General features: G+C 46.1%; 1 protein-coding gene and 1 non-coding gene across 5 annotated transcripts in view; both read left to right on the forward strand.

Moving 5' to 3' along the window:
• Positions 1-5,250: 5,250 nt before the first annotated feature.
• Positions 5,251-5,323, forward strand: trnaa-agc. The gene has a single exon. It is a non-coding gene; the product is annotated as a tRNA-Ala (tRNA).
• A 1,117-nt stretch (positions 5,324-6,440) lies between these two features.
• The window catches only part of kif20a (kinesin family member 20A), a 32,949-nt gene continuing 23,366 nt past the window's right edge, over positions 6,441-16,023 (forward strand). The window contains exons 1-3 of one of the 4 annotated variants that reach the window (XM_033029189.1): positions 6,441-6,532; positions 12,888-13,161; positions 13,624-13,743. In XM_033029189.1, coding sequence (XP_032885080.1) covers positions 12,901-13,161; positions 13,624-13,743 — 381 coding nt within the window. In that variant the 5' untranslated portion in view covers positions 6,441-6,532; positions 12,888-12,900. Of the gene's footprint in view, positions 6,538-9,348; positions 10,186-12,887; positions 13,162-13,623; positions 13,744-16,023 lie in introns of those variants that run through there. The other 3 variants (XM_033029193.1, XM_033029192.1, XM_033029191.1) reach the window with 3 other exon arrangements.

Here is a 16,023-nt window from a genome sequence, read left to right on the forward strand (position 1 = left end):
TGATGTCAAGTCAAGTCAAGTCAAGTTTATTTGTCACATACACATACGAGATGTGCAGTGAAATGAAAGTGGCAATGCTCGCGGACTTTTGTTCAAAAGATAAACAACCAAACAAACTATAAACACAATCATAACACACATATTCTTTTACATAATAAATAATGGAAGGAAAAACGTTCAGTAGAGTTAGTCCCTGGTGAGATAGGCGTTTACAGTCCGAATGGCCTCTGGGAAGAAACTCCTTCTCAACCTCTCCGTTCTCACCGTATGGCAACGGAGGCGTTTGCCTGACCGTAGCAGCTGGAACAGTCCGTTGCAGGGGTGGAAGGGGTCTCTCATGATATTGTTGGCTCTGGAGTTGCACCTCCTGATGTATAGTTCCTGCAGGGGGGGCAAGTGAAGTTCCCATAGTACGTTCGGCCGAACAAACTACTCTCTGCAGAGCCTTCTTGTCCTTGGCAGAGCAATTCCCAAACCAGATGGTAATGTTCCCGAACAAGATGCTTTCCACCGCCGCTGCGTAGAAGCACTGGAGGATCCTCGGAGACACTCTGAATTTCCTCAATTGCCTGATGTTTATTCAAGTTTATTCAAAACAAACTGTGGTGTGACCACCGACCACCCGCTGCCTGGACCCGCGAATGGCCATCCTGGCCAGGCCCAGGAGCAGACCGACAGGGAAACCCCCTCCACTTCTTCCCCCCCCCCCCACCTCTGCACTGGGTGACTAAATATCAGGAGCGTGGGTCTAAAGTGCACTGTGGTTGATGTTAGGAGGCCATTGCACATCTCATCTCGCTTGGGTAGTTTACACCCCAGCGGTATGAACATTGACTTCTCCAATTTCAGGTAGTCCTTGTTTTCTCCTTCCTTCTTACTGTCTCCGCCTCTTCCTTTCTTTATCTCGCCCCCCCACCCCCCACCCCCCCGACATCAGTCTGAAGAAGGGTCTCGACCCGAAACGTCGCCTATTCCTTCGCTCCATAGATGCTGCCTCACCCGCTGAGTTTCTCCAGCTTTTTTGTCTGCCTTTTTTCCAGCATCTGCAGTTCTTTCTTAATCATCTCGAAGACAGATCAGTTTTGTTGAACATTTATAAAATTCCACGCATTCTTCCTGTTTTTGAAGCCCCGGGTTACAGGGTGGCAGTACTGACGTCATCAATGAACTGCTCACAGGCTGTTCGACTTTCCCTCCCTTGCTTGCTTCAGATGGGCTACAAATTCCTGCACCCTGCAAAATCAAACAGTGCTGCAAAAAGAAGACTGGGTTAACAATCTTGGACCAGAGCAAATTCACGTATATGTCTGGGTGCCTTAGCGCCTGCTGAGAAAAATTACCCCTTAATTTTAGGCAGATTTTCATTCTCTGTGTACTTTTATGCAGTACGAAAATTCCCCAAATGAAGCTGAATGCAGTGCCGCTCACAAAATAGATTTTGAGCCTCTCTGGCCTGAAGAAAACTGGTACCTTCTCAGAGAACCACCAGCTTTTTCACATCTGTTTCCCTTGAAACTCTGACACCAAAATGCATCCTGTATCCACGCTGACCTCTCCTTCCAGCTGCTCGACAGACCTGCTGCCAGAGGTCAGGATCATGTTCACTCTCAGCGGCTGAGTAGCTGCTGATTTTTGCCACATCTCCTATTTCGCTGAGGTCACCCAAACTCCACGTGTACGGTAGGAGACCACATCCATTTCCCCTCAGTCCACAGGAGCAGGTACAAGCATTAGACTGTACTGCAGGCTTTTCCAACGTGCATCTATATCCATGCAGAAACCTGGCTGGGCCGGATCCTGGCTGTTTCTGTAACTTTCGTGCATGAAGAACATTCCTCCTTGAACAATGCTCTGAGCTCCTGGGCTTTTGTAATGCACTTCCTCCCTCTCACACACCTCCCCATCTTTGCAACATCCATTCATTCAGTAGCATCACTTCCCCGTGAACTTGTGAGGTGCTGCATAGTTTTCCAGGAGATTGCCTCAGTTTACCGAAGTGATCAATACTGTCTTATCCCTCGCTCTTCATCTTCACCTTGATGCTTAATTAAGTGATACAGGAATTTCCAAGTAGTTAGATGAGTGATTCTAATAAGATTATTTTAATTGTTGTCAAATTCAAATGCTGTGAAACAATGACTGCAAGCAGGATTCCCTGAGTCCTTTCCCCGAGCCACCCCTTGAAACACTATGCACTTACGAATCACACAGGGTGATTTCCCTCCTGCAAGGATCTGCTGTCAGCCATCTGCATATTGGCAGGTTTTAGTTACAGAAGCTCACGGTGTCAGCATGGTGAAAAATAAAAGCCCATCCTCTGGCAGTGACTCCACAGGGAATGTTGCACAGTCATTTGAAAAGGATACAACCATCCTGTCAATTACAAAAAAAATGTTTGTAAAACCGTCTTTGTCTCTCTCACACAGGTGCTATTATGGATAACTTCTTTAAGCTCAATGCACTGTGCTGATTTGATTGACATTTTTCTGCTGGATTTTCAACAAACATTGATGAATAAAGGAGAAAATAAATAATGATGATCTCTCTGCTTTACTTTCGTTGCTGGAGATTTAACCAAATATGTAAAGGTTTATTTTTTGTAAGTTCCTACGCTGTACTTGGTGGGAATTGACAGTGGCTAATGCATTGTTCTGGTGCAGTGAGCAGTACCTTGTTTCTCTCCCTTTGTCCAAATCCCATCAAATCATCAACGAACAAGACTTTATTAACATTTACTGTCTTGCAAACGCCAAGGAAGGGAATGGAAGACTTATGTCCACTTTGCTGATCATCCTCCTGAATATCTTAACTCTAATTTTAGTCAAGAGTGTTTAATTGTCAGTTGTACTGGCAATGGAACAATGAAATCTTATTGCTGCAGTGTTGCAGGCCCATTCATGAAATAGCACACTATAACAATAATGCTATATAATCATCTATAGTACAGTAACTTAATAATCAGTAATAATAAGTAACAATAATAGTGCAAAACCAAAGTCTGTAGCGCATCAAAACAATGTTGATAGAAGATCATAGTTGCTGAGGTTAGTGTTGTGTAGTGTTCAAGAGTCTGATGGTTGCTGGGAAGAAGCTGTTTAGGCTCCTGTACCTTCTTCCCAATAGAACATCCCTTGACAACTACTATGTTTTCTATGACCAAATTAATCCTGGATTTATTACCAGCTCACCACAGATCCCATGGACTTAATCTTTTGGGCCAACCTAACATGAGGTTAGGTTGGTCAAATGTGTCCAAACATCTTTGTCAAATGTTTTAATAAAGTCCATGTAGACAATATCCACAGCTGTAACCTCATCAATCAGTTTCGTCAACTTCACACAAAATTCTAGTAAATTTGTAAGACAGACCTTTCAACAAAACCATGCTGACTATTCCTAATCATTCCATGCTTGTCCATATGTGACATTCCTGATCCTAAAAATATTTGGCAATAATGTCCCTACCACCGATATAAGGCTCACCGGCCTATAATTCCTGGCTTGTTTCTGTTGCCTTCGCCTTAAACAAAGGAACTACGTTGGGTATTCTCCAGTCTTCTGGCATCTCATTAAGGGCCTACATCCTGCAAATCCCCACAAATCCCATTCTTTGTCCTTAAGTGGACCTACCCTTTCCCAACAATATTATTGCTCCTAATATTCATATTAAATTATTTTAGAAATCTTCTTAATCCTACTTGCCAATGACATTTAGAGAGACCAACACTGGCCAATGGTGGGGCTAGAATCAGAAAAAAAACTGTCCTTTCCTCATACCCCAATGCTCAATTTTCTCCAATCATTTCAATTATACTTTATTGTCATGTACCTAGGTGCAGTGAAATTCCTTTTTTTGCATTTAGTTCAGTGAGTCTTACTATACATTGTCACTCATATTTAAGTATAGAAGTGTAAGAATAGTTGATTACACTGCCCTCACTACAATCCTACCTTCAGGTCTTTCCCTTTTCAGATATTCAGGAACTGCCAACCTGGCAAGGTTTAATAGAAGAGGAATGTGAAGAAGACGACATGTAGCTCTCAGAGCAGGAGAGCTGGGATTCCTGTATAGTAATTATGTAAATATTAAACTGATGGTGGAATAGTGTTCATAAGACATAAGAACTGAATTAGGCCGTTCAGTCAATTGAGTCCATTCCATCATTGAATCGTGGCTGATCTATCTTTCCCGCTCCACCACACTCTCCTGCCTTCTCCCTCTAACCTTAGGTGTAAGGTCCGGTCCACACCTTGCCTCAGATCGACACAAAAAGCTGGAGTAACTCAGCGGGATAGGCAGCATCTCTGGAGGGAAGGAATGGGTGACTGTTCGATTTAAACCAGCATCTGCAGTTCTTTCCTAACATAAGGAAAGGTAGAATGGTTCATTGATGGCTGAGGGGAAGGTGACAGCGAGGGCTACAAACGCTGGGCCGGGAGTTGGTCTGAGACCTGAGGTCATGCAAGGGTCGGTGATACTGCCCACAAGTCACTGCCATCTGCATGTCCGCCTACCTCCGGCAAGGCTGGGGATCGGTCTAAACCAGTGATTCCCAACCTGGGGCCATATGGCAAATTTCAGGGGGGGGGCCCACAGAAAAATGTTGGGATTTAGGGGGCCACAGGTTCAATGAAGGGGGCCACAGAGCTACCACCCTGTTGCCTCCTAAATTTCAATTCTAATAAACTTAAATCTATGTAGTTGAAATATTTTTGATGTTTGTGGAATAGAATAAAAGAGAATATATGTGCAATTGATAAACCGATATTTTTATGGAAGGTATAATAAGATTGAAGTACCTTTTTTCCGCTAATAATGTCAGGGGAGGGGGGGGGGGGCACAGAAAAATTAAAAGATCCAAAGGGGGCCATGAGCTAAAAAAGGTTGGGAACCACTGGTCTAAACGACACGGAGTGCTGCAGTAACTCGGCGGCTCAGGTAGTGTCTGAGGTAATGTGAGGCCGTGTGGCGGCTCCTGAGGTAATGTGAGGCGGCCATGAGGTCATGTGAATCCGTGTGTCGATACGAGGCCATGGCGCGGGTCCTGAGGCCGTGAAGCGCGCGCGGCCCGCACTTTCCCGCCTTCACTCCGTGTGGCCCGCCTTCCGCAGCGTCACCTGTTGCTACCCGACCTGCACCAATCTAGTCTCATCTGTCCGCTGAGTGATAGAAGGGCTGACCAATCAGAGTGACCACAAGGAACGGTCGCTGACATGTTAATGACGGTGACGGAAGAGGTTCACGGCGGCGGGGAATTAGCTCAAATGGTAGAGCGCTCGCTTAGCATGCGAGAGGTAGCGGGATCGATGCCCGCATTCTCCAGGCGATCCTTTTCTCAACCTATTATTTTAACAGTGCCACTTATGTGGAGGTAAAATTACGACCCAAAACGTTACCTGGTCCTTTTCTGAGTTACTCCAGCTATTTGTGCCTATCTTAGCCGTAATATTTGTAACGATCTATCAAGATCTAGTACAAATCGAACAGCAGCATCTATGGAGCGAAGGAACCAGGCGGCGTTTCGAGTCGAGAGCCTTCTTCACACAGACCTTCTTCATGCGGCTAACAACGGCAGCTCGTAATTTTACCTCCACATAAGTAACACTGTTAAAATAAGAGGTTGAGAAAAGGATCGCCTAGAGAATGCGGGCATCGATCCCGCTACCTCTCGCATGCTAGTTTATTACAGCAGCAGTCAGTGTGTGCAGTGAGTTAGAAACACAGACAATAGGTGCCGTGCAGGAGTACAGGCCATTCGGCCCTTCGAGCTAGTTTCCCTCTCCCCTGGCTCACAATCTGAAGAAGGGTCTCGACCCGAAATGTCACCCGAAATTACTTTTCTCCAGAGATGCTGCCTGACCTGCTGAGTTAATCCAGCACTTGTGTCTTTGTTTGGTGCAAACCAGCGTCTGCAGTTCCTTCCTATAGGCTATAGCTGTCTCATTGTCGACCTCTCCTAGCTAACAATGATCTATTGAGTCTGAGTCTGAAGAAGGGTTTCGGCCCGAAACGTTGCCTATTTCCTTCGCTCCATAGATGCTGCTGCACCCGCTGAGTTTCTCCAGCAATTTTGTGTACCAATGATCTATTATACATTTCCCTTGATTCACATCCCCTTTAGTGTTCGTTTTCACACCTACTTCCTTATCTCTGTCTCCCTCTCCCCTGACTCTCAATCTGAAAAAGGGTCGCGACTCAAAACCTCACCTATCCATGTTCTCCACAGATGCTGTCCGACCCGCTGAGTTACTCCAGCACTCTGTGTCTGTCTTAGGCAAGAGCAAAGCAAAGATTATAGAGGAGCAGAGATACTAGAGGAGCTCCTCTTGTATCTTTGGGGAAGAGGGCCTGGCAGGTGAGGTCAACTCGCCCTCACCAACATGGCGCCTGCCCTTCCCGGCGGCACACCCCAGTAGTGCGCATGCTCGCAAGTGAGGTCAGCGGCAGAGCGGCTGGTGATTGGCTGGTTTCAGGAGCAGCGCGCTGTTTGAAAAGGGGAGTCGTTGGAGCGCGAGGAGACGGTACGAGGGGGTGAGGTGTGTATGTGGGGTGGGTGATGGGGGCAGCACGGTACGGGGGGGGGGGGGGTGAGGTGTGTATGTATGTGGGGGGCACGGTGTGTATGTGGCAGCATGGTGTGTATGTGGCAGCATGGTGTGTGGGGTGGGGGGTACGGTGTGTTTGGGGGCGCACGGTGAGGGGGAGAGGGGACACAGTGAGGGGAGACAGCGATGGGAGGTTCTGGATCAGCGGCCCGGACCCTCGCCTGAGTCCAGCCTGGCCGGTGGCGGCTCTGGACCGGCCCGGTGACGGGGTGTTTTGACGGCTGGCGGCCGGTCCGCACCGGCCCCCTCCCCCTCCCCCGGGCCCCACTGAACCCCGACCCCGGGCCCCACTGAACCCCGACCCCGGGCCCCACTGAACCCCGACCCCGGGCCCCACTGAACCCCGACCCCGGGCCCCACTGAACCCCGACCCCGGGCCCCACTGAACCCCGACCCCGGGCCCCACTGAACCCCGACCCCGGGCCCCACTGAACCCCGACCCCGGGCCCCACTGAACCCCGACCCCGGGCACTACGACTACCGCCCCCAATACCCGGGCCTCACCGAACCCGGACACTGGTATATTTTGAACATTCTAACCAGGGCTGGACCTTCACAGTGAATGGTTGGGGAGCCCTGGTGATTTTTGTAGAGCAGAGGAGTGTAAAAGTGCAGATACATAGTTCCTTGAAAGTGGCATCACATAGATAATCAGGTGGTCAAGAAGGCTTTCTACATCACTCAGGGTATTGAGAATAGAGGAGAGGAGGCTGAGGGATGGGAGGAGACAGCCCGAAGGCTGAGGAAGGGCTGTCTCCTCCCATCCCTCAGCACAGCCCGAGGGCTGCCCCCTCTCTGTGATCCCCCTGCCCTCCAACTCTCATCCCCTTCCTCAGCCCTCGGGCTCCTCCTCCTCCTTTTCCCTTCCTTCTCCCCGCCACCCCCTATCAGTCTGAAGAAGGGTTTCAGCCCGAAACGTTGCCTATTTCCTTCGCTCCATAGATGCTGTTGCACCCGCTGAGTTTCTCCAGCTTTTTTGTGTACCTGCCTACTTTCAATGACTGGTGTACCATGACACCCAGGTCTCATTGCATCTCCCCCTTTCCTAATCGACCATTCAGATAATAGTCTACTTTCCTGTTTTTGCCACCAAATTAACCAGGAGATTGGGGGGCAACTTTATCACACAGAAGGTGGTGGATTGTAGAATGAGGTAGTTGAGGGGGGTACAAAACAACATTTAAAAGTGTTTCGACCAGAGGAGCAACCTATACCCAGCCACTGACACTCTCCTCCGCTTAGCGGAGTTGGTCCTCACCCTCAATAACTTTACATTTGACTCCTCCCATTTCCTCCAAACACAAGGCGTAGCTATGGGCACACGCATGGGCCCCAGCTACGCCTGCCTCTTTGTCGGGTACGTTGAACAATCCTTGTTCAATGCGTACCAGGGCCCCATCCCCGACCTCTACCTCCGCTACATTGACGACTGCTTTGGTGCCACCTCCTGCACCCACACACAACTGACTGACTTCATCCACTTCACCACCAACTTCCATCCGGCACTCCAATACACCTGGACGATTTCAGACACTTCCCTACCATTCCTTGACCTCACCATCTCCATCGCAGGGGACAGACTCCTGACCGACATACATTATAAACCCACTGACTCACATGGCTATCTGGACTACACGTCTTCCCACCCTGCCCCCTGCAAAGACTCCATCCCCTACTCCCAATTCCTCCGCCTACGCCGCATCTGTTCCCAGGATGAGACATTTCATACCAGGGCATCGGAAATGTCCTCGTTCTTCAGGGAACGGGGATTCCCCTCCGCCACCATAGATGAGGCTCACACCAGGGTCTCATCCATACCCCGTAACACTGCTCTCTCTCCCCATCCCCGCACACGCAACAAGGGCAGAGTCCCTCTGGTCCTCACCTTTCACCCCACCAGCCGGCAAATACAACACATAATCCTCCGCCATTTCCGCCACCTCCAACGTGACCCCACCACTCGCCACATCTTCCCATCTCCCCCCATGTCTGCCTTCCGCAAAGACCGCTCCCTCCGCAACTCCCTCGTCAATTCTTCACTTCCCTCCCGCACCACCCCCTCCCCGGGCACTTTCCGTTGCAACCGCAAGAAATGCAACACCTGTCCCTTCACCTCCCCCCTCGACTCCATTCAAGGTCCCAAGCAGTCGTTCCAGGTGCGACAAAGGTTCACCTGTATCTCCTCCAACCTCATCTACTGCATCCGCTGCTCTAGATGTCAGCTGATTTACATCGGTGAGACCAAGCGTAGGTTGGGCGACCGTTTCGCCGAACACCTCCGCTCAGTCCGCAATAACCTACCTGACCTCCCGGTGGCTCAGCACTTCAACTCCCCCTCCCATTCCCAATCCGACCTCTCTGTCCTGGGTCTCCTCCATTGCCAGAGTGAGCAACAGCGGAAATTGGAGGAACAGCACCTCATATTCCGTCTGGGGTCCTTGCGTCCCCTTGGCATCAACATTGAATTCTCCCAATTTGGCTAGCCCGTGCTGTCCCCTCCCCCCTCCCCTTCCTTCACCCTCTAGCTGTCTCCTCCCATCCGCCCGCCCTCGGGCTCCTCCTCCTCCTCCCTTTGTCCTTCTTTCTTTCCCCACCCCCTATCAGTCTGAAGAAGGGTTTCGGCCCGAAACGTCGCCTATTTCCTTCGCTCCATAGATGCTGCTGCACCCGCTGAGTTCCTCCAGCAATTTTGTGTACCTTCGATATTCCAGCATCTGCAGTTCCCTTTTGAACATTTAAAAGATACTTGGACAGGTTCAGTTCTGTTTGGTTTATTAGTCACGTGGATCCAAAAGGTTTGGAGTAATATGGGCCAAATGTATGCAAATGGGACTAAATTAGAAGGGCATCTTGGTCAGCTTGAAGAACCTAGCTCTGTTTCATGGCGGTGCAGCTGGTAGAGGTGTTGCTTCACTGCCAGAGACCAGGATTTGATCATGACCTAGGGTGCTGGTTGTGTGTTCTCCTTTTGACCACATGGGTTCCCTCCAGATACTCTGTTTTCCTCCCACGTCATAAGCCCGTGTGGGTTTGTAAATTTTAGACATCTATAAATTGCCGCTGGTGTGTAAGTAGTGGATGCGGCGGTGGGATAACATAGAACTAGTGAGAACAGGTTTTCGATGGTCAGTGTAGGCTTGGTGAGGTGCATGGCATTTTTCCATGCTTTATCATTCAATCAATTGCTCTGGGTAAGGTATTGGTGAGCTCTTGCTGTGAAGGTGGGCAGGGAATTCCAGGATTTGGTCCCAACAACAGGGAGGCACTGGTGAGATATTTCCCAATCAGGATGTTGTGCAGCCTGGAGGAGAACCTACATATATGGTTTCCATTCATGCTTGCAGCCATTGCCCTTGGTGGTAGTAGTGAGTTTGGGTGCTATTGGAGCCTATGTGCTGTGCATTTTGTAGATGGTGCACACTGCAGCCGCTCTGCATTGATTGTGTAAGGAATGAATGGTTACAATAGTGAATGAGGTTCAAACAAGTTGACTGCTTTGTTCAGGGTGGTGCTTGAGTTGTTGGAACTGCTTTTAAATGGGCAAATGGTGAGTATTTCATCGGACTCCAGATGTGGTTGGTAAGTCAGTTAACTACTGGCCTCTGTAAATTACCCTTGATGTGCCACAGTGAACATGTTTGCTGGTCTGTTTGAGTTTGTGGTCAGCAGTAGCCCTCTATTGAAGCGGCAGGACCTGCAGAGTTACAGATGATGTGCTTGAAGGTGGCATTAAGCTGGAGATGTAAAGCAGGGGCACAAAGTCACCCTCTATGCCATTTGATTTCTAATTGAATTTTACCCCAGTTATATCTCTCGGCTGTATTTATCTACTATCCTTTCATAAAGGCCATCAACCTCAAGGTTTGGAGTGTTCCAGGTTTTCTTTAACTAGGAGAGATTTGCATTGTCCAATGAACCCACCAAGCCACACACCTTTGGGCTGTGGGAAGAAACTGCAGTATCCGGAGGAAACCCGTGTGATCACAGAATGTGCAAACTCCACACGGGCAGCACAGTTATAGGACTTTTAACCAAAGTGGTTGCATTTTTAAATATTGTGTTACTTTGAAACAAGCTCAGTGCCCTTTCATGCAAGTTCAAATTCAAGTGAGTTTATTGTCATGTGTCCCTGTATAGGACAATGAAATTCCTGCCTTGCTTCAGCACACAGAACATAGTAGGCATTTACTACAAAACAGATAAGTGTGTCCATATACCATGATATAAATATATACACACATGAATAATTATACTGATAAAGTGCAAATAACAGAAAATGGTTATTAATAATCAGAGTTTTGTCCGAGCCAGGTTTAATAGCCTGATGGCTGTGGGGAAGCAGCTATTCCTGAACCTGGTTGTGCAGTCTTCAGGCTCCTGTACCTTCTACCTGAAGGTAGCAGGGAGATGAGTGTGTGGCCAGGATGGTGTGGGTCTTTGATGATACTGCAAGTTCCATGACTGAAGAAAATTAGTAATAACAAACCTAATATGCAAATGTACTCACAATGGCTATTAAGAGCTTCGATTTTAATTAACATTTCACTGCTTTTATTCTTAATTGCATGTGAAAATTGTCATTTGTGAATGGTCACATGTTTGCTTGTGTGCTTTTCATTGCCTTGAGTAGTTTATTGCTGAAATGTAGTGATTCAGAAGCTCAAAACCTTCATTTCTGTGAAATCACATCAGGTATTGTTTGAAGCCCCAGCGAATAGATTGCCCATGGTTTCCCCTAGAAATATTTTTATTCTGTGGAACTAAATCTGATGAGATTATTCAATGGATCCATTTTTTTTAAAGCCTAATGTTTACATTTGATTGGGCTCATCAGAAAGTTATAATTGGCTTCAATTTAATGTCTGTTTGGATGTTAAGTCACTGTGTTTAGTATCTGTAGTATCTGGGGGCATACATACGTGGTTTAGTATGGTATTTTGTAAAATTATTACCGGTTTGAACACTGGCGAATGGGAACCTTCTATAGCCCACAAATTCAACAAGTCAGTTAGAAGAGCTTGCAAATAATGCAGATTTAGTTATAACAGGCAATAACTGTACATTTCAAACTGCAATTTGCAAATTATTCTGCTGATGTCAGTCACCTTCTAGCTTCAATGTAAGGATAGGAATGTTTGTGATTTAATGATGTTTGAGTTCACTCTGCCTGGAGTGTTGACTTAGTTGTCTGTTAGAGTGTAGAAATGGTCCTGGATTAGAGTGCCCAAATCTGTAATCTTGTGGAATATTTTCATGTCCGGGTAGAAGACTTGAGAGCCAACATTTATTCCAGGTACTTCTGTGTGCATAATCGGTTGACACAAGCATCTCACTTTGTTCAGAGACATCAAATACATGCAGCACTAACTTGATGGAATTTGCACAAAATTCTACTGCACAAACATGGTCACCAGGATCATTGCAGCAGTGTCTTTATGGAGAAATGAGGCATGCTCTCTGATAGCTAGCACTACCTGAGCCTCAGCCAGGAATCTGAGGCAGCTATCTCTTTGCTCCATGTTTGTCCACATACTCCGTGAACAATCGCATTATATGCTGGCCGTAATATTTTTGAGTCGTTTTTTTGACATGATTCACATGTTCTCGGCTTTATTATCACATTGCTGAATAATTCTGTTGGTTTGGAGTTGCTATGAATTGGGGAATTATTGTAATGCATGTGCTCCTTGTTTCCTAGACTGGAATGAATAATGTGTAGAATAGGACACTTGGTGAATTCTAAAAAGCATGTCTGTTTAAATCAAAATTCTATTAGGATTGTGTACGTGCACATTGATAACAAATGTGACCACACTGTAACATGACTTCTATGCACTGCGGGTCCACTTATTTTATTCACTGGATTTTAAATCGTCATTGATATCAGTTGAAGAGCCAGCTCTGACAAGAATACAGAACAGCCAAAGAGCAAAATCTGCTATAAATTCAAGGTTGTTAATGCAAAAGCGTGATCAATTTTTCATATGGCTGAATTTAACACTGGTAGCTTTAAGATTTGGTGACAATGCTTTGGCTGATTTAAAGCTGTAATTCTTTATCATAGATGATTGAATACCCACCCAAAGGGCAAATCATTTGTAACCACTTTGTACTCCTTGTCTTTCTAGGCCTGATGGTCACGAACTAAGAAGCTGAACTGCTTGGCTGTTAATGGCTAAATTTAATCTTTGTAATACTGTTGCAATTGCTATAAACCCTAGTAATTAGTGATATGAAATATTGTAATTCAGTAATTATAATAAAACAATTTGTATGTGCAGGAACTACAGCTGCATGAAAATGGCTGCAGGAATAATTTCTCCAAATATCTACTCTGACGAAGAGGAGGTGGCCATTTTGGAATCGACCTCAGTGAGTGGTGATGTGAAAATGCAGTTGTTACCAGACTTTTCTGTCATCTCGCCTGCAAACAATGTGCAAGGTGGTTCTCATTCGGGGAACACCGCTGCAGAGACTGCTCAAGAAGTCAGAATTAAGGTTTACCTCCGGGTTAGACCTTTCACAGAAGCAGAGCTGGAGAAAGGAGAATCGCAGGTCAGTGACAGATTGCTCAGCGTGTTTTAATTGTTTTTCTACTTAATTGGGCAATGTATTTTATTTAATTGAATAAAATGTTAAACTGATGTTCCTTCTGATCGATAGAAGCGGGGGAAAAACAGGTGTAAATGGTGCTTGATTATGTTGGTTGGTTTCCTGAGGCAGTACTTAATGGTATTTCATTCTGTTTGTTTCACCTGTATGCACACTTGTTACCTCGTAGACTCTAATCCATTCACCAAAATATTGAACCACATCAGCAAAGATTGTTCAAAGAAACCCAGATAATACTGATAATTCTTCCTTCTCTCCTGTTTATCAGATTTGCTGTGTTTAAATCTGTGGTGTTGAATTAATGAAATATTGTCGTGAATGGGTCATTTAATAGAATGTTTTAAGTTACAGGTTTAAATTCTGGAAACAGTGGCTCATTTGTTGCTTTTTCTGAATTCTCCCCAGGATTGCGTTCTGATTGAGAACTCTGAGAAACTTGTACTGCGAGCTCCCAAGGCTTCATTCGCTATGAAGAGCAGTGAGCGGGGGATTGGGCAGGCCATGCACAAATTTACCTTCACACAGGTTTGGAATAAGAGATTTATTTAATGGGTTAGGCTAAACTCATCAAAAGTGAGACTAGCACTTCGAATGATTTGTTTATTTTTTATATTTTCCTTCCTAAAATTAGGAGACCAAAATTGCACACAATACTCCAGGTGTGGTCTCACCAGGGCCCTGTATAATTGCAATAGGGCCTCCTTGCTCATGAGCTTTCCTCACTGCCTGCTGTACATGCATGTGTACTTTCAGAGACTGATGTACAAGGACACCCACGTCTCGCTGCACCTCCCCATTTCCTAATCTGACACCACTCAGATAATAATCTGCCTTCCGTTCTTGCCACCGAAGTGGATAGCCTCGCATTCATCCACATTATACAGCATCAGCTATGTATCTGCCCACTCACCCAACCTATCCAAGTCACCCTGCAGCCTCGTAGCATCCTCCTCGCAGTTCACCCTGCCACCCAGCTGTGTTTTATCCGCAAACTTGGAGATGTCACATTTAATTCCCTCTTCTAAATCGTTAATATTCAACTAGTTTTAATTTAATATTTTACTTTAAATTCGTGTTTTTCTGACAGTTATTACAAGCATTTTTTTTTTCTTATTTCATGTCATGCACTTACGCTTAACATGACGCTGCTGGGTACTGTCCTTCCTGTATATATTGTCCTTCGTACGGTATTGTCTGTATTATTTATTGTGGTGTATGTGGTGGTTGTATTGTACTGTATTGTATCTGTCTGAGAGCGAACCAAGACACATTCCTATCAACTTGTTGACATGGCAATAAACTTTTTGAATCTTGAATCTTGAATTGAACATTTATTTAGGAGCCAAAAGGATTGTCAAATAAAAAAGGAACAGATCTACCTAGTTTGTTTTCTGCGTTCTTGGTACAGGCCCTCCCCAGCTTGTCATGCCCGACTTGTGTACACTGTATGTACGAGTGTTTGGGAGAGCGGTGGGGTGGATTCTCTGGCTGCCATGGGGCTGCAGGTAGATACAAAATGCTGGAGTAACTCAGTGTGACAGGCAGCAGCTGCAGACATCCTCTGCTCTGTAGAAACTGCTTGTGGCTGCTTTTCTGGTTTTAAACTAAATGGGGGGGGGGGGGGGGGAGGGGTTCAAATGGGATAGTCAAGGACGGAGTTAAAGGGAAAGGGAGTAAAGGGATAGTTAATAACCCCAGAATTAATGGGAAAGGAAGCTCACAAAGGATAGGAGAGTATGGCCAACTGTAATAGGGATCGATGTGAATGGTGAGATGCGTAAGGAATTAAAAGTATTGTATTTGAATGTGCAAAGTATAAGAAGTAAAGTAGATGAGCTTGAGGCTCAGTTAGAGGTTGGTAGATATGACATTGTGGGGATTACCGAGACGTGGCTGCAGGAGGATCGGGCCTGGGAACTTAATATTCAGGGTTATACATCCTATAGAAAGGACAGGCAGGTGGGGGGGTAGCTCTTCTGGTGAGGAATGGAATTCATTCCCTTGCGTGGGAAGACATAGGGACTGACGAGGTAGAGTCACTGGATTGAGTTGAGGAATTGCAAAGGCAAGAAGACACTAATTGGTGTTATCTACAGACCCCCAAATAGTAGCCCGGATATAGGGTGTAAGTTGCAGCAGGAGTTAAAACTAGCATGTAACAAAGGTAATGCCACTGTGGTGATGGGGGATTTCAATATGCAGATAGACTGGGAAAATCAGGTTGGTTCAGGACCCCAAGAAAGAGAGTTTGTTGAGTGCCTCCGAGATGGATTCTTAGAGCAGCATGTAATGTAGCCGACCAGGGAAAAGGCAATTCTGGATTTAGTGTTGTCCAACGAACCAGATATGATAAGAGAACTCGAGGTAAAGGAACTGCTTGGAGGTAGTGATCATAATATGATTAGTTTTAATTTGCAATTTGAGAAGGAGAAGGTTAAATCGGAAGTGTCAGTGATGCAGTTGAACAAAGGGGACTGAAGGCATGAGAGAGGAGCTGGCCATGGTAGACTGGAAAGGGATCTTAGCAGGAATGACGGTGTAACAGCAATAGCAGGAATTTCTGGGCATAATCTGGAAGACGCAGGATCATTTCATTCCAAAATGGAAGAAAGATTCTAAGGGGAGTAGGAGGCAACCGTGGCTGACAAGAGAAGTTAGGGATAGAATAAAACTAAAAGAAAAGATGTATAACACAGCAAAGAGTAGCCGGAAGCCAGAGGATTGGGAAACTTTCATAGGACAACAGAAGGAAACAAAACGGGCAATACAGGCTGAAAAGATGAAGTACGAGTGGAAGCTGGCCAG

This window comes from Amblyraja radiata, chromosome 11 (genome assembly GCF_010909765.2).
Source record: "Amblyraja radiata isolate CabotCenter1 chromosome 11, sAmbRad1.1.pri, whole genome shotgun sequence".
Taxonomy (NCBI): Eukaryota; Metazoa; Chordata; class Chondrichthyes; order Rajiformes; family Rajidae; genus Amblyraja; species Amblyraja radiata.